Here is an 18,393-nt window from a genome sequence, read left to right as displayed (position 1 = left end):
CAGCTCCCCGGGAGGAGGCTGCAGTGCGCTGGGGGTTGGTCAGCCCTGCCCTGTCTCAGGTGATAGAGGAGAGGAAATGACCTGAAATTGTGCCAGGGGAGGCTTAGGCTGGCGAGGATGAAAACATTTCTTTGCTGCAGGAGAGGTCAGGGATTGGCACAGGCTGCCCAGGGAGGTGGTGGAGTGCCCATCCCAGGAGAGGTTCAAGAAACCTGTGCCCATGGTGGGGTGGGGTTGGACTGGATGACCTTGGAAGGCTTCTCCAGCTGAAAGGATTCCATGGCTCCATGATCATAGACCTGGCATCCTCTGTGCCTAGCTCTGGAGGAGGTTTTCTCCTCTGTTTTGCTGTCACAGAAGAGGAGCAGGAGGAAATTCCTCCCCTGGGGGGATCAAACCATCCCGACCTGCCCCTGCAGCTTCATTAGCTGGAAGCTCTTCATTAGAGCCTCAGCTCCATGGTGCTCATTTCACGCCAGGCTGAGGCATTGCCTGGCATGGAATGGGCAAAGGGCTCAGAGCCCAGTAATGGGCAGGGAATTTGGCTGTGGATTCCCAGAGAAGCAGCAGTGGACAATGAGGGATGGCCCTGAGTGGGATGTGCCTTGCACCAGGAATCACAGAATCAGGCAGGGTGGGAAGGGACCACAAGGCTCAGCCAGCTCCAACCCCCCTGCCATGCCCAGGGACACCTCACACCAGAGCAGTCTGCCCACAGCCTCACCCAGCCTGGCCTGGATCACCTCCAGGGATGAGGCTTCCACCACCTCCTGGGCAGCCTCTGCCAGGCTCTCACCACCCTCATGCTGAAGAGGAAAGAAGGGAACTGGGGAGTGGGATCCATCCCTTTGCCATGGGTGCTGGACCCCTGGCAATGAGGTTTGCCCACATCCTAGGGGGAGGAGGGTGAGGGAACAGCAGCAGGAGTGTCCTGGCAGCTTGTGGGGGCAGTGACCTGGAGCTGAGCTCTTTGAGGGGCTCCTCCTTGCTGCTAACCAGCTCCATCTCTCCGTGCCTCAGTTTCCCCCTCTGGTTTCAGGGTGGGGGGGCAGGAGCTGGCCTGGCTCCCAGCTGGGCTGCTGAGCCCTGAATCCCTGCTTTGTGCTGGTGTGCTCCTGGAGAGGTGTCTGGAAAGCAAAGATTCCACACCCTGGCGTTTACAGCCTGGCTTCTGCCAGTGAGGGGCACCGGGAGAGGGGCTGCACCGCTGCTGGGGGCAGAGGGGAGGGTCCCCTGCCTGCCCCCTGCCTGCCCTGCCCCACTCACAGAACCCTTTGGCTTGGAGGGGGCCTCGGAGGTCAGCTCCAACCAGCACCACCATGGCCATCCAACCCTGTCCCCAAGTGCCATGGCCACAGGTTCCTTGCACACCTGCAGGGATGGGCACTCCACCACCCTCCCCGGGCAGCCTGTGCCCATCCCTGGCCACTCTGGGCTGGGCTGCTGGGTGCTGCTTGACCCTGAGCCTGCAGCAAAGAAATTGTTCCTCGTGGCCAACCTCAACCTCGCCTGAGGCAACCTGAGGTCAGCTTTGCTCTTGTCCTGTCCCTTGCTCCTTGGCAGATGAGACCAACCCCCAGCTGGCTCCAGCCTCCCTTGGGGAGCTGTAGAGGGCCAGAAGGTCTCTCCTCAGCCTCCTCTTCCCCAGGCTGAACGCCCCCAGCTGCTCCTCACCAGCCTTTATTGGCTCCCCACAGTGCCACCACCCACTGGGGGGCTGCAGGAACCAGGGGGACCCTGAGGCTCCCCGAGGATGCTCCACATCCTCCTGCCTTCACACCTATCACTCCATCCAGGGCATTTCCAGCAGGACAGACCCCACCTCGAGGTCAGGAGGGGACCTCCCCCCCACCAGCCCCATCCAAGTGGGGTGTCCACTCCTCTGGCCGTGGCCTCGCTGTGTTTTGCCGGAGAGGAGCTCGCAGCTGGCTGCGGGGGCGAGGGGCGGTGCGAGGAGCATTCCTCACATAGCTAAGGGCTCTGCAGGGCCGGCAGGATGCTGCCCCGCGGGCCCTGCGCCTTTGTGGCCTGCCCGAGGCTGGCATACACCTGGAGAACCTCCCTGCTCCGACCCTGCCTCGGCCGCTCCTGCTCCGCACCTCCCGCGGGCTGCAGCCGCCTGGGGCTGGGGCTTGGTCCCTGCTCCCGAGCAGCGAGGGACAGGATGGGAGAGAAACAGCCTCGGGGTGCCCAGGGGGAGCTGTGGGCTGGAGATCAGCAACAATTCCTCTGCTGTGAGTGTGGCCAGGCACTGGCACAGGCTGCCCAGGCAGGTGGTGGAGTCCCCATCCATGGGGAGGTGACCTGTGGCCATGGCACCTGGGGACAGGGTTTGGTGGCTGTGGTGGGGTTGGGTATGGCACTTGGGACAGGGTTTGGTGTCCATGGTGGGGTTGGGTAAGGCACCTGGGGACAGGGTTTGGTGGCTGTGGTGAGGTTGGGTAAGGCACCTGGGGACAGGGTTTGGTGGGATTGGGTAAGGCACTTGGGGACAGGGTTTGGTGGCTGTGGCTGGGTCGGGTTGGTGTTGGACTTGGTCCTAGAGGTCTTTTCCAACCTTAGTGGTTCTGTGGTGCCTCCATCCCACACCACAGCAATGCCCTCAGCCCTGGCCTGCTCAGGTCCCCTGCTCCCTGCCTTCTTGCCCCCTCCCAGCCCTCCCCTCAGGGCTCCCAGGAGCGATGCTCACAGCTCAGCCTCACTCGAGGGCTCACAGTGCCTGGGCTGGAGCTGCTAACCCAGGGAAGGGAATTCCGTGCCCTGCCCGGTGCCACCTGAAGGGCTGACACAGGATCCATGCAGGCACTGAAGTTCTTCCCAAGGCTCATCAGCCCCAGGCTGACCTGGAACATGATCCTGTCCTGTTTGTCTGCCTCCCTGCCCTGCCAAGCCCTTCCCTGCTGCTCTGTTTGCTTTGCCTCCCAGCAGCACAGCCTGTCCATGCCCCAGGCTCTTCCCAGGCCTTGGACCTTTGTCTTGTTTCCCTCTAACGTAATTCCCAACCTCTGGTGGAGCCCAAGGGCAGGCTCATCCCCAAACCCTGCTGCTGCAGCAGAGGTCAGGCCCGTGGGCATCCCTCTGCTGCTTCCCACAGGCAACAGCCTGGTTGGAAAAGACCAGGCAGGATGGGGCCAGGCTTTGGTCAGCTGTGCTCAGTGGCAGGACAGGGGGCAGTGGGCACAAAGTGGAGCAGAGGTTGTCAGGAGGAACTTCTTTAGCTGAAGGGTGACAGAGCCTTGGAGCAGCCTGCCCAGAGGGGTGATGGAGCCACCACCCAGGGAGGTGTTCAAGAAACCTGTGGCCATGGCATCTGGGGACAGGGTTTGGTGCCCATGGTGAGGATGAGTATGGCACCTGGGGCCATAGTTTGGTGGCCATGGTGGGGGTGGGTTGCTGATTGGACTCAGGGACCTTGGAGGTCTTTTCCACCCCACACAGTGTCATGATTCTACATCTCCACGACCTCCCTGCTCCTCTGTGTCCCTCAGCTCCTCATCCAAACACCTTTCCAGTGCCCTCCAGGAGTGGTGACTCCACTGCTTCCCCGGGCAGCCTGCCCCAGTGCCCCATGGCCCAGGCTGGGAAGGAGGCTGTGAGCAGCTCCTGCATCCCTGGCAGGGAATACAGAGGGCCAGGAGGTGGCAGGGGGACAGAAGGAGCTTCTGCAGGGGCAGGAGATGCCTGTATCCGGGGGGGATGAGATGTTTGGGGCCGGGGGAGGTTGACTCAGATCCGAACGAAAACCCCTGGTTGGTGTAAAGCTTCAGCCCCCAGGGCCATGGCACCGCCCTGAGAAGCCGAAAGGAAGGAGCCAAAGAGCAGGGCAGGGCTGAGCCATCAACTGGGGGAGGTGAGGAGGAGCTCGGGGGGAGCAGGGCAGGGCTGAGCCATCAACTGGGGGAGGTGAGGAGGAGCTCGGGGGGAGCAGGGCAGGGCTGAGCCATCAACTGGGGGAGGTGAGGAGGAGCTCGGGGGGAGCCTCCCCGGCAGGTCCCAGACAGTTGCTGCTTTTCAGGGGGGCAGGAGGGATGTGGGGGGGTGGAGCTGGGATGCTTTCCCCTCTCCCCTTTTTCTCCTGGCTGAGGAGGATCAGGACGGGGCCATTAAGGTCCTGAGGCCAGTGCCTGCCCTGGAAGTTGGTGCCCTGCTGGCACCTTAGCTCCTCCATTGGCATTATATCCCCTCTACTGGCAGTTTATCCCCCCCACTGGCACCATATCCCCCCCACTGGCACCATATCCCCCCCCACTGGCAGTTTATCCTCCCCTTTGGCACCTTATGCCCCTCCCCCGCTGGCACCTTACCCCTCCCCGGCCCCTTATCTCCTGACCTGGCACCACCACAGCTCAGACCTTGCCCCCAGTGCCTCTGCAGTCAGCACTGGGGTGAGCAGAGGGCACAGCCCATGGCCACCCAGGCTGGGAACAACTTAGTGGCACTCATTTCCCATGTGGGCATGGCTGGGGAGCTGTGCCCCACGGCCTGGGCTCTCTTGGGCACTCAGGTGGCACCGTGGCCCAGTAGCAGGTTGCAGGGCACGGGTGCCAAGGGGCCTGACACCTCAGTGGGTGCTGCCTGCTGCCCAGCGAGCACAAAGCCAGGCTGGCACCTGATGGGGCAGTGGGCTGGGACCTCTCCTGCCACCAGCACGGTGCCCTCACCCTGTGAGCCTCTACTTGCAGGGTGTCTCCTCCAGCTGGCAGGGAGGAAGGTTTGCCTGGCAAGCTGCTGGGGCATGAAGTGGGAAGGGCCAAGCGGTGGCAGCCTGGCAGTGGTGCCAGTGAGGTCAAAGGTGCCCAGAGGGATGTTGGTGAGCAGAGACCCCCCCCCAAACCCAGCCTGCACACCAGCAGGAGCTGGGAGCACAGGGAGCAGGCAGGAGGAGGGCACAGCCAACGTGGCCACAGCACTCCGGGATGGTGCCTGAAGTGCCCTTGCAGGGACTGCTGCTGGCACACCCCCTCGCCACCCCCGCCTGGCACTGGTGGCCTCGTGGCGGGGGTGGGCACCAAACCCCCTTCCCCACACACGCTGGGGACCTGTTTCCTTTCTGGGGGAGGGGGGAGGCGGACACCCGGAGCAAGCTGCCCGGAGAAGCAGCGCCCCCCCCCCCATTGCCAGGCTCTCCTGCCAGACCCTCGCACGTATCCCAAATCCCTCGCATCTGGAGCCGATATCCCCTGGCGCCCGCGGCGCTCTGAGGAGCTTTCCTTTCCCTTGTTTCTTGGCACGGGATGCGCTCCTCTGCCTCCTCCTCCCCAGCCTTCTCCCGGTCCTCCGCCGCCGCTGCCCGCTCGGACACGTCTCATCTCTCCCAAGCATCCCGGAAAAACCGGGGCCGGTTCCCTGCCTGTGCTCTTGCCCTCAAATTGCAGCCCGGCGGTGCCAGCGGCAGGTCGGTGCCAGGGGAGGTGCCGGTCCCGGCTTGTTTGCTCTCCTTTCGCTGCGCTCCCCACCCTGGGGCTTGCTCTGCCTGCGACGGAGCCACCAGCGGCAGACCCCAAACTGGGGGTTTTCACCTCAAATATTGGTTTTTTTCACCTCACTTTTTTTTTTCCCCACCCCAAATGTGGGGGTTTTTACCCCAAATATTTTTTTCACCCTGAAGATTTTTTTCACCTCAATTTTATTTTAGTTTTCACCCCAAATGTCCTTTTTTTACCCCAAATGTTGGGGTTTTTTAACCCCAAATGTCTTTTTTTCACCCCCTTTTTTTTTTTAAACTCAGGTGTCTTTTTTTAAAACCCTAAATGTCTTTTTTTTTCACCCCAAATGTTGCTTTTTTACCCCAAATGTTGGGGTTTTTTTCACCTCAAATATTTTTCACCTCAAATATTTTTTCACCCCAGATATTGTTTTCTTTCTCACTCCAAGTAGGTTTTTTTTGCACCCCAGAGATAGGGTTTGGGGTGCCCAGGGTCATCCTCTCACCCTGTGCCTGCTGTTTGGCACTCCTCAGGCTTCTCCTAATTGTCCTGCCCTGCTTTAGTAATTGGTGGCTCTGTTAGGATCCCCTTGCTGAGCTCCTCGAGTGGCTCTGTTGGGATCCACTTGCTGAGCTCCTCGTGTGGCTCTGTTGGGATCCACTTACTGAGCTCCTCGAGTGGCTCTGTTGGGATCCACTTACTGAGCTCCTCGAGTGGCTCTGTTGGGATCCACTTACTGAGCTCCTCGAGTGGCTCTGTTGGGATCCACTTACTGAGCTCCTCAAATGGCTCTGTTGGGATCCACTTGCTGAGCTCCTCAAGTGGCACTTTGGGATCCACTTGCTGAGCTCCTCAAGTGGCACTTTGGGATCCACTTGCTGAGCTCCTCAAGTGGCTCTGTTGGGATCCACTTGCTGAGCTCCTCGAGTGGCTCTGTTGGGATCCACTTGCCAAGCTTCTCTCCTCAAGTGGCTCTGTTGGGATCCACTTGCTGAGCTCCTCGGGGCACAACCCTGGCCCCGCTCCGCTGCAGCACTTCCAAGGACCCCACTGCCCACCCCCGCGGGCAGGGCTGGGGAGGGCAGTGCCCAGAGCTGCCCATTCACCCCCTGGTGCCCCCAGCTCCGCCCCGCCCGGGGCTGGCTCGGTGGCATGGGATGACCTCAGCCAGCCCCTGCGCTCCGGCCGCGGCGTTTCCGCAAGCGCCGAGCCCCAGGGGTCCTGCGCTGGCCGAGAGCCGGAGCCGGGAGCTGAGTCCTCCTCCTCCGGCAGCGTTGACTCAACGACCGAGGGCAGGAGGAAGTCTCCGCAGAGGTTATGTCCTCCAAGGCGCTGATGCTGGAGCATCTTTGACCCTCTCCTCGCCCCGCTCCAAGCGCAGAGCAGCTGCGGCTGGAGGGGTTCGCGGCCCCGGCAGACGGACGGACAGACGGCTGCCCCTTCTGCCAGCTCCCCTCCTGCGGGCACTGGGCTCAGCGGGAGCTCTTCCCCTGGCCATATGGCTCCTCTTCGTGGGGGCAGATGACTCAGAGGTCACCGGAGCGTCCTGGGGCCGGCAGGGCTCGCAGCGAGGCTGAGCTGTGAGCAAGGGGGTCCCGAGCCCGCGGCTGGGCTCTGCCGAGCGAACGAAACCAGAGCAGTTTTGCAATGCAAAGTAGGAGCAGAGAGGCTGAAGGGGATGGAGTCGCCTTGATGAGAAGCAGATGTTGACGTGGGGCTGGCTCCAGCTGCCGGGAGAGGAGCAGGGGGAGAGCCCAGGCGGCACCACGCTGGCTTCCCCTCCCTGCCGCTGGCTGCAGGAGAGAGGGAGGAGGATCACAGGATCAGAGGATCACAGGATGTGAGGGGTTGAAAGGGACCCAAAGAGCTCATCCAGTCTAAGCCCCCTGCCAGAGCAGGACCATCCAGGCCAGCTCAGGGCACACAGAACACATCCAGACAGGCCTGGGAAGGCCCCATACAAGGAGACTCCACAACCTCTCTGGGCAGCCTGTGCCAGGCTCTGGGACCCTTCCAGCCAAGAAGTTGCCCTTGTGCTGAGCTGCAACCTCCTGTGCTGCAGCTTCCATCCACTGCTGCTGCTCCTGTCCCAGGCAGCAGTGAGCAGAGCCTGTCCCCTCCTCCTCACCCCCAGCCCTCAGAGAGTTACAGACATTGATTCAATCCCCTCTCAGTCTTCTCTTCTGCAGCCTAAGCAGCCCCAGGGCCCTCAGCCTCTCCTCCCCAGGCACTGCTCCACTCCCCTCCTCATCCTCAGAGTCCTCCCTTGGACTCTCTGCAGCAGTTCCTGTCCCTCTGCAGCTGAGGAGCCCCAAACTGAAGGCAGTGCTCAAGATGAGGTCTCAGCAGGTCAGAGTAGAGGGGGGGGAGAACCTCCCTGGATCTGCTGGACACACTCTGCTCAATGCCCCCCAGGAGGAGGAGAGGGAAGAGGAGGAGGAGGAGAGGGAAAAGGAGGAGAGGGAGGAAGAGCTTGCTGCTACCTTCTTCTTCAGGGCCTTTCTAGGTGTGGAGGGGCTGGGCAGCCAAAAAAGGGGTTGGGGTCATTGGGAAGAGACGTGGGAGGGGGCTCACATCTCCTTCTCTTCCCCCCACCCCATCCCCCAACCCCTCCAGCTGCCTTCCTGGGAGACATTGCCCTGGATGAGGAGGATCTGCAGCTCTTCCAGGTGGACCGAGTGGTGGACCTGACCCAGCACACCATCACCCACCTGCCCACCAACTCCTCAGGTACCACCCCTGCAGGCTCACAGAGATGGCTTGGGTTAGGAAGGGCACTTTGAAGATCATCCAGTGCCAACCAGCTCCTGCCATGGGGCAGGGGGCACCTCCTACCAGACCCAGGTTGCTCAGGGGAATCATCCAGCCTGGTGCTGAGCACCTGCAGGGAGGTTGTGGAGCACAGAAGCACCCAATGTGATCAAAGATCACATTGGGTGCTTCTGTGCTCCACAACCTCCCTGGGAAACCTGTGCCAGGGGTCTCAGCACCCTCAACCTGTGCCAGGGTCTCACCACCCTGACCTGTGCCAGGCTCTGCCCAGCCTCACTGCAAAGAAGCCTGTGAGGCTGTGGCTGCTTCCCAAGGGATTTTTATCCCTTGCTGGGATGTGCTCAGCCTCAATTCCTCTTCAGCTCTGAGCCCACCAAGGTGCTGAGCTGGAGGAGTGTCCAGGCACAAAGGGCAGCTCCTTGGATGTGAAACCAGAGAGGGTCATGGAATGGGTGGGGTTGGATGAAGGCTTTGAGGACATCAAATCCATGGAATGGGTGGGGTTGGATGAAGGCTCTGAGAGCATCAAATCCATGGAATGGGTGGGGTTGGATGAAGGCTTTGAGGACATCAAATCGATGGAATTGGTGGGGTTGGATAAGGTCTTTGTGATCATCAAATCCATGGAATTGGTGGGGTTGGATAAAGGCTTTGAGAGCATCAAATCCATGGAATTGTGGGGCTGGATTAAAGCCTTTGAGATCACCAACTCCAACCAACATTCCCAGCCACCTCCATCCCCTGGCACTACCCACGCTCACCCCTGCTCCCCCTCACCCCCCCCCTAGGCACCAACGCCAGCAGCGCCAAGCCCCGGGGGGGTCGCCCAGCAGGCGGCCGCAGGCAGCAGCGGGCACGGAGCCGCCGCGCAGCCACCTCCCGGCCGGAGCGAGTGTGGCCCGATGGCGTCATCCCTTACGTCATCAGCGGCAACTTCAGCGGTGAGTGCCGGGCAGCCGGGGGGGGGCAGGTCCTGCTCCAGCCTGGGGCTGCCTCAGTTTGCCCACCGGGCTGATGGCTCCCTGCTGCCCCCCTCCCGCAGGCAGCCAGCGAGCAATCTTCCGGCAGGCGATGCGGCACTGGGAGCGGCACACCTGCGTCACCTTCCTGGAGCGCAACGACGAGGACAGCTACATCGTCTTCACCTACCGGCCCTGCGGGTAGGCGCGGGAAGGGCTGGGTGCCCGCCGACACCGGCCCTGCCCCCTGGGCTTGGTGCTGCCAGGAGGGAAAGTGCCCAGCATCCTGGCAGCGAAATGCCTGCGGGGTGTGTGTGTGGCAGGGGGCATGTGGAGCACGGCTGGGCTGAGCTGCCTGGCACTGTAGACCCTGTGGGTAGGTGAAGGAGGGTGCTGGGTGCCCAGCCCTGGCACTTGGGCTTGGTGCTATGAGGAGCAAAAGTGGCAGCTTGCGATGATGCCCAACGTCCTGGCAGCGAAATGCCCACGGGGGGGGCTGTGTGTGGCAGGAGGGTGTGTGGTGCTAGCTGGGCTGAGCTGCCTGGTGGTGTAGAACTTGTGGGTAGGTGAAGGAGAGTGCTGGGTGCCCAGCAACACCAGCCCTGGCACTTGGGGTTGGTGCTGTGAGGAGGGAAAGTGGCAGCTTGAGACGATGCCCAGCGTCCTGGCAGTGAAATGCCCACGGGGTGTGTGTGGTGCCCTGCCTGGTGGTGCAGAATCTTGGCATTGTTTGGGTGGGAAAAGGCCTCCGAGGCCAAGGAGTCCAATCCCCAACCCACCACCACCGTGGCCCCCAAACACTCCCCCCAGGTGCCATGGGCACAGCTCTCTGGCACACCTCCAGAGACAGAGACTCCACCACCTCCCTGGGCAGCCTGTGCCAGTGCCTGGCCTGAGGCATCCGTGGAGAGCTGAGCAGTGAAGGAGACACAATTCCTGAGTCCCACCATGGAGGGGTGGGAAGGGACCTCTGGAGCTCAGCCAGCCCAAGCCCCCTGCTCCAGCAGGGCACCCCCAGCAGCCTGCCCAGCAGCACAGTGCCCAGGGGGGGTTGGCAGCTCTGCACACAAGGAGGCTCCACAGCCTCTCTGGGCAGCCTGCTCCAGGCCTCAGCACCCTCACAACAAACTTCCTCCTCCTCTTCAGCTGGAGCCTCCTGGCTTCCAGTTTGTGCCCCTTGGCCTGGCACTGGGCATCACTGAGCAGAGTCTGGCCCCAGCTTCCTGTCCCCCACCCTTTAACTCCTGCTGAGCACTGAGCAGATCCCCTCTGCAGATGCTCTTCTCCAGGCTGTGCCATGCCAGGCAGCCCTTCTCCAGGCTGTGCCACGCTGTGTTGTGCCAGGCAGCCTCGAGGGCAGCTTCCCAGCAGAGCTGATCTTGGAGGCACAGCTCAAGCTGCCCTCAGGGCCAGAGCTCCGAGGCACCTGAGACGCCTCCCAGATGCTCCAGCCCCAGCCTGACCTGCCAGGGGAGCAGGCGGAGCTGGCACTCGCCCAGGTGCCACCCTCCTCACCTTGCCCAGGTGCTGCTCCTACGTGGGCCGGCGCGGGGGGGGCCCCCAGGCCATCTCCATCGGCAAGAACTGCGACAAGTTTGGCATCGTGGTGCACGAGCTGGGCCACGTCATCGGCTTCTGGCACGAACACACCCGCCCGGACCGCGACGACCACGTCTCCATCATCCGCGAGAACATCCAGCCGGGTACCGCCCGCCCCTCCCCCTCCTCCTCCTTTCCTCCTCCTTTTCCTCCTCCTTTCCTCTTCCTTTCCTCCTCCTTTCCTCCTCCTTTCATTCTCCTTTCCTCTTCCTTTCCTCCTCCTTTCCTCCTCCTTTCCTCCTCCTCCTTTTCCTCCTCCTTTTCCTCCTCCTTTCCTCCTTTTCCTCCTCCTCCTTTTCCTCCTCCTTTCCTCCTCCTTTCCTCTTCCTTTCCTCCTCCTTTCCTCCTCTTTTCCTCCTCCTTTCCTCCTCCTTTCCTCCTCCTTTTCCTCCTCCTCCTTTTCCTCCTCTTTTCCTCCTCCTTTCCTCCTCTTTTCCTCCTCCTTTCCTCCTCCTTTCCTCCTCTTTTCCTCCTCCTTTCCTCCTCCTTTCCTCCTTCCTTCCTCCTCCTTTCATTCTCCTTTCATTCTCCTTTCCTCCTCCTTTCCTCCTCCTTTCCTCCTCCTTCCCTCCTCCTTTCCTCCTCCTTTCCTCTTCCTTTCCTCCTCTTCCCTGCCATGACAGTGTTCCCACCCCACTTTGCCTCCCCAGGGCAGGAGTACAACTTCCTGAAGATGGAGCCAGAGGAAGTGGAGTCGTTGGGTGAGACCTACGATTTCGACAGCATCATGCACTATGCCAGGAACACCTTCTCCAGGTACCCTCCCCATGCACTATGCCAGGAACACCTTCTCCAGGTACCCTCCCCATGCACTATGCCAGGAACACCTTCTCCAGGTACCCTCCCCATGCACTATGCCAGGAACACCTTCTCCAGGTACCCTCCCCATGCACTGTGCCAGGAACACCTTCTCCAGGTACCCTCCCCATGCACTATGCCAGGAACACCTTCTCCAGGTACCCTCCCCATGCACTGTGCCAGGAACACCTTCTCCAGGTACCCTCTCCCCCCATGCACTATGCCAGGAACACCTTCTCCAGGTACCCTCCCCATGCACTATGCCAGGAACACCTTCTCCAGGTACCCTCCCCATGCACTATGCCAGGAACACCTTCCCCAGGTACCCTCTCCCCCCATGCACTGTGCCAGGAACACCTTCCCCAGGTACCCTCCCCATGCACTATGCCAGGAACACCTTCTCCAGGTACCCTCCCCATGCACTGTGCCAGGAACACCTTCTCCAGGTACCCTCCCCATGCACTATGCCAGGAACACCTTCCCCAGGTACCCTCCCCATGCACTGTGCCAGGAACACCTTCTCCAGGTACCCTCTCCCCCCATGCACTATGCCAGGAACACCTTCCCCAGGTATCCTCTCCCCCCATGCACTATGCCAGGAACACCTTCCCCAGGTATCCTCTCCCCCCATGCACTATGCCAGGAACACCTTCCCCAGGTACCCTCCCCATGCACTATGCCAGGAACACCTTCCCCAGGTACCCTCTCCCCCCATGCACTGTGCCAGGAACACCTTCTCCAGGTACCCCCACCCCAGGATGGCTTGCCCACATGTCCCTGCCCTCCCTGTGTTGCCAGGGATGGTGGCATGAGGGTTCCCAGCTGTGGGGCATGGTGGCATGGGGGTCTTGAACCCCAGAGAACAGTGGCACAGAGTCCCCAGGCTGGAGGGTCTCCAGCCCTGGCAGATGGCAACGAAGTGTCCCCCAGTTCCAGGGGACAGTAGCAATGAGGTCCTCACCCCTGGCAGCTGGTGGCACATGGACAGCTCTTGCCTGGCATTGACTGGCTTGGTGCAAGGCTGCCATCCGCAGCAGAGCCCTGCTGGGCAGGATGAGTCCCCACAACATCTTCCAGGGCCCAGACAGCGCTGTCCCCGCGGCCACCTCTGCCGGGGACACCTCCCCGCTGAGTCACCGCCGGGCCCAGGCTCTAATTAGCTGAGCTGTTTTTAGCATCCCTCCCCCGGCAGCGCCCGGCGGCCACGGAGGCAGAGCTGTGCCCGCTGCTGCTCAGCTCTGCCCCCTCTGTGCCCATTGCCGCTCAGCTCTGCCCCCTCTGTGCCCGCTGCCGCTCAGCTCTGCCCCCTCTGTGCCCGCTGCCACTCAGCTCTGCCCCCTCTGTGCCCATTGCCGCTCAGCTCTGCCCCCTCTGTGCCCGCTGCCGCTCAGCTCTGCCCCCTCTGTGCCCGCTGCCGCTCAGCTCTGCCCCCTCTGTGCCCGCTGCCGCTCAGCTCTGCCCCCTCCCACCCCAGGGGCATCTTCCTCGACACCATCCTGCCCAAGTACGACGTGAACGGGGTGCGCCCTGCCATCGGGCAGAGGACACGGCTCAGCAAAGGGGACATTGCCCAGGCAAGGAAGCTCTACCGCTGCCCAGGTGAGTGCCACCAGGGTGGCTCTGCCCAGGGCTGCGCCGCAGCCTGGCAGGGCTTGGAAGGGACCTCTGGAGATCAACCAACCCAAACCTCAGCCCCTCCCTCGTCAAAGCAGCATCACCCAGGGCAGGGCACCCAGGAACACATCCAGGTGGGTTTGGAAGTCTCCAGAAGAGACTCCACAACCTCCACCAGCTCCCTGGGCAGCCTGTGCCAGTGCCTGGCCAGAGGCATCTGTGGAGAGCTGAGCAGTGAAGGGGACACAATTCCTGAGTCCCACCATGGTGGGGTGGGAAGGGACCTCTGGAGCTCAGCCACTCCAAGCACCCTGCCAAGGCAGGGCACCCCCAGCAGCTTGCCCAGCAGCACAGTGCCCAGGGGGGTTGGCAGCTCTGCACACAAGGAGGCTCCACAGCCTCTCTGGGCAGCCTGCTCCAGGCCTCAGCATCCTCACAACAAACAACTTCCTCCTCATCTCCAGATGGAACCTCCTGGGGTCCAGTCTGTGCCCATTGCCCCTTGGCCTGGCACTGGGCACCACTGAGCAGAGTCTGGTCCCAGCCTCTTGCCCCCCACCCTTTAACTTCTGCTGAGCATTGAGCAAGTCCCCTCTGCAGATGCTCTTCTCCAGGCTGTGCCATGCTGTGCCTTGCCAGGCAGCCTCGTGGGAGTCCAGTTTGTGCCCATTCTCCTTTGTCTTGGCACTGGGCACCACCAAACACAGCCTGGCACCTTCATCTTGCCACCCACCCCTCAGCTACTCACAGACACTGCTCAGATCCCCTCTCAGCCTTCTCCTCTCCACACTGACCAGCCCCAGGGCTCGCAGCCTTTCTGCACAGCAGACATGTTCCAGTCCCTTCATCATCCTCACAGCCTCCACTGGGCTCCCTCCAGCAGATCTCTGCCCCTCTTGAACTGGGGAGCCCCAAACTGGGCCCAGGATTGCAGCTGTGGCCTCAGCAGGGCAGAGCAGAGCAGAGGGGCAGGAGAACCTCCCTAGCCCTGCTGGCCACACTCTTCCTGCTGCACCCCAGGATGCCCTTGGCCCTCTTGCTGTGCCATGCAGAACTTGCTGCCCACCAGCACCCCAAGGTCTCCTCCATGGAGCTGCTTCCCATCAGGACTGCCCTAAGTCTGGGCTGGTCCCTGGGGTTGCTCCTCCCCAGATGGAGGCCTCTGCACTGGTCCTTGATGAGCTCCAGGAGGTTCCCCTTCCATGGCTCACAGAGTGCTGGGGGTTGGAAGTGACCTCAGGAGATCTCCAAGCCCAAGCCCTGTGCCAAGGCAGGGTCACTGTGCCAAGCACCATGCGCCATGGCCGTGGCACTGCTCAGCTTCCAGATGGCACCGCTGGGCTGGATCCAGCCGTGCCTGTGTGAAGCTACCCAGAGCCCAGGCAATGAGCTGGGTGGTCCCTGCATGGCAGAGGGTAGGGGCCACACCCCATGGGGTTTGGTGGCATGCTGGAGGTGCCAGGGAGCATCACCAACCCCTCTGGTGAGCTTTGGGGCTTTTTTAGGGTGGTGATGTGGGTTTGTCCCCAGGGATGGGAATTAGAGGGGTAAGGGGGGTGCAGGGGAGGGTGCCTGGGGGGGGTGGGGCCGGTTTGTCGGGGGCTTCCTGGGGGGTCTGACTCCCTCTTGTCCCCCTTTGCAGCCTGCGGGGAGACGCTGCAGGACAGCCAAGGCAACTTCTCCTCCCCCGAGTTCCCCAACGGCTACTCCGCCCACATGCACTGCGTCTGGAGGATCTCTGTCACCCCTGGAGAGAAGGTACCAGCCGCTGGCACCTGCCTCCCCCCAGCCCTCCCCACCCCAGCCCCTACCCTTGCCTTAACCCCACCACCTCCTCGCTGCCAGCCGCTGCGGCAGAGCAGGGCACCGGAGCCTTCTGGGCAGCTGGCACCTGGCACAGCACACCGAGCCCCCCCCCCCCCACGGGGCACAGCAATGGGGGGGCTCACCCCCACTCTCTTCCTCCCCACCCCACCAACAGATCAGCCTGAACTTCACCACCCTGGACCTCTACCGAAGCCGGCTGTGCTGGTACGACTACGTGGAGGTGAGAGACGGGTTCTGGAGAAAGGCCACGCTGCGAGGTAACCAACTGGGAGCTCCTGGCCTGGCTGGCACTGCCTGCCTCCTGCCCTCACCTCCTGCTCCCTGAGGGTGCTCTGGGTGCAGGCAGTTGGAGGAGAGGTTCCCTTCTGCCCTCACCTGGATGCTCTGGGTGCAGGCAGTGGGAGAGGTTCCCTTCTGCCCTCACCTCCTGGTCCATGAGGATGCTCTGGGTGCAGGCAGTGGGGGCAGATGTTTCCCACTGCCTCTGCCCTCCCAGTCCTTATCCTGATCCGCAGCAGTGCCCTGGGTGCAGGCTCCTCTCTGCCCCTTTCCCTCACCTCCTGATCCATAGGGATGCTGCAGGCTCTTCCCTGCATGTACCCCTGCCCAACCATGACATGCCAAGGCCTTGGGGTTACTGGGGTGAGCTCCCAGTTTGCTGGCTCACACCAGTCAAACCAGTCAGGCTGACCCAGCTGGCTGGCAAACCTCCTCCCAGGCCCTGGGTCTCATCCTCCTGCATGTGCCCAGAGAAGGGCAGCAAGGCTGGGGAGGGGCCTGGAGCACAGCCCTGTGAGGAGAGGCTGAGGGAGCTGAGGGGGTGCAGCCTGCAGCAGAGGAGGCTCAGGGCAGAGCTGATTGCTGCCTGCAGCTGCCTGCAGGGAGGCTGGAGCCAGGTGGGGTTGGGCTCTGCTGCCAGGCAGGCAGGGCCAGAAGAAGGGGACAGAGGCTGAAGCTGTGTCAGGGCAGGTCTAGGCTGGCTGTGAGGAGGAAGCTCCTGGCAGAGAGAGTGATTGGCACTGGAATGGGCTGCCCAGAGAGGTGGTGCAGTGCCCATGGCTGGGGGTGCTTAGGAGGAGGCTGCAGGAGGCACTTTTCCCTTTAGGCTTCTGGGGAAAAGGGGCACAGAGGGTGGGGGGAGAGGGGGAGGGGGAGCTGGGATGTGGTGATGAAGAGGAGGAGGGTGCCTGGCCAGCAGCACCCAGCACACCTTCCTCCCCAGGCAGGTTCTGCGGGAACAAGCTGCCCGAGCCCATCGTCTCCACCGACAGCCGCCTCTGGGTGGAGTTCCGCAGCAGCAGCAACTGGGTGGGCAAAGGCTTCTTCGCCGTCTACGAAGGTAGGGGATGGGCACGGAGGGGTCTGGAGGGGGCACAGGGCTGGCGGTGGGGGGGGGGCGGGAGAGGGGCTCAGGAGGTCTCTTCTCCCTGGCAGCCATCTGTGGGGGGGATGTGAAGAAGGACAATGGGCACATCCAGTCCCCCAACTACCCTGACGACTACCGGCCCAGCAAGGTCTGCGTCTGGAAGATCACTGTCTCCGAGGGCTTCCACGTGGGCCTGACCTTCCAGTCCTTCGAGGTGGGTGAGCATCCCCTGGGCACTGCCACTCTACCCTTCCCTGCCCTGGGCAAGGGAGAATCTCCCCAGCAGCATCTCCACTTGCAAAGGGACAGGGACTGCTGGAGAGAGCCCAAGGGAGGGCTGTGAGGATGATGAGGGACTGGAGCAGTGCCTGGGGAGGAGAGGCTGAGGGCCCTGGGGCTGCTTAGGCTGCAGAAGAGAAGACTGAGAGGGGATTGAATCAATGTCTGGAACTCTCTGAAGGCTGGGGGTCAGGAGGGGGGGACAGGCTCTGCTCACTGCTGCCTGGGACAGGAGCAGCAGCAGTGGATGGAAGCTGCAGCACAGGAGGTTGCAGCTCAGCACAAGGGCAACTTCTTGGCTGGAAGGGTCCCAGAGCCTGGCACAGGCTGCCCAGAGAGGTTGTGGAGTCTCCTTGTGTGGAGCCTCTCCAGGCCTGTCTGGATGTGTTCTGTGTGCCCTGAGCTGGCTTGGATGGTCCTGCTCTGGCAGGGGGCCTGGACTGGATGAGCTCTTTGGGTCCCTTCCACCCCCTGACATCCTCTGGTGCTGTGATCTTTAAGACCACCAAGTCCAAGCCTTAGCCCAGCACTGTCCCAGGGCACCACCAGCTCATGGTCTCCAGCACCACAGCTTCATGGCTCTGAAACCCCTCCAGGGGTGGGAACTCCACCACTGCCCTGGGCAGCCTGGACCAGGCTTTGGCAACCCTCAAGGGGCAGAAATTGTTCCTCGTGTCCGACCTCAACCTGCCCTGGGGCATCCTGAGGCCATTTAACCTGCCCCGAGGCAGCTTCAGGCCATTTCTTCTTGTCCCACCCAGCGCCGTGGGTGTAAAGCGAGGGCTGGGGAGGACTTTGGCGGGGAGAGGAGGGGAGGGAGGGGGCTGCAGGGGCCAGGACGGCATTGACGCCCCCCGTGCCAGATTGAGAGGCACGACAGCTGTGCCTACGACTACCTGGAGATCCGCGATGGCAGCAGCGAGTCCAGCAGCCTCATCGGGCGCTACTGCGGCTACGACAAACCCGACGACATCAAGAGCACCTCCAACAAGCTCTGGATGAAGTTCGTCTCCGATGGCTCCATCAACAAGGCAGGGTTCGCTGTCAACTTCTTCAAAGGTAAGAGGAGGGGCTCTGGGGGGTGGTCCCGTGGGGGCTCCTTTTCCCTGCTGGCTCAGCCCCGGTGCTGCAGCAGGTCGAGAGAAGGGCAAGGGAGGTGGTAGAGGGTCTGGAGAGCAGCGGTGGGGAGGAGCAGCTGAGGGGGCTGGGGGTGTGGAGGCTGGAGAAGAGGAGGCTGAGGGGAGACCTCATTGCTCTCTGCAGCTCCCTGCAAGGAGGCTGGAGGCAGGTGGGGGTTAGAATCAGAGAATCAGGCAGGGCTGGAAGGGACCACAAGGCTCAGCCAGTCCCAACCCCCTGCCATGCTCAGGGACACCTCACACTAGAGCAGGCTGCCCACAGCCTCAGCCAGCCTGGCCTCAAACACCTCCAGGGAGGCTGTAGCCAGGTGGGGTTGGGCTCTGCTGCCAGGCAGACAGCAACAGAAGAAGGGGCCAGAGGCTGAAGCTGTGTCAGGGCAGGTTGAGGCTGGAGGTGAGGAGGAAGTTGTTGGCAGAGAGAGTGATTGGCACTGGAATGGGCTGCCCAGGGAGGTGGTGCAGTGCCCATGGCTGGAGGTGCTGAAGCCAAGCCTGGCTGGGGCACTGAGTGCCATGGTCTGGTTGGTTGGGCAGGGCTGGAGGCTGGGCTGGGTGAGCTTGGAGCTCTCTGCCAGCCTGGCTGATTCTCTGCTGCTCTGCCCTGCGCCGTGCCC

General features: G+C 62.2%; 1 protein-coding gene across 1 annotated transcript in view; it reads left to right on the top strand.

Annotated features, from left to right (window-relative positions):
* Positions 1–18,393, top strand: part of BMP1 (bone morphogenetic protein 1) — a 31,459-nt gene that overhangs the window by 4,884 nt on the left and 8,182 nt on the right. Inside the window, 11 exon segments of the mRNA XM_064175618.1 lie at positions 8,043–8,156; positions 8,987–9,139; positions 9,241–9,358; positions 10,682–10,860; positions 11,407–11,512; positions 13,029–13,153; positions 14,811–14,926; positions 15,150–15,252; positions 16,218–16,334; positions 16,430–16,575; positions 17,504–17,699. Of these exon segments, the coding sequence (XP_064031688.1) occupies positions 8,043–8,156; positions 8,987–9,139; positions 9,241–9,358; positions 10,682–10,860; positions 11,407–11,512; positions 13,029–13,153; positions 14,811–14,926; positions 15,150–15,252; positions 16,218–16,334; positions 16,430–16,575; positions 17,504–17,699 (1,473 nt within the window).

Source organism: Pogoniulus pusillus, chromosome 42 (genome assembly GCF_015220805.1).
Source record: "Pogoniulus pusillus isolate bPogPus1 chromosome 42, bPogPus1.pri, whole genome shotgun sequence".
NCBI classification, from domain to species: domain Eukaryota; kingdom Metazoa; phylum Chordata; class Aves; order Piciformes; family Lybiidae; genus Pogoniulus; species Pogoniulus pusillus.
This window is presented reverse-complemented; position numbering and strand designations above follow the sequence as displayed.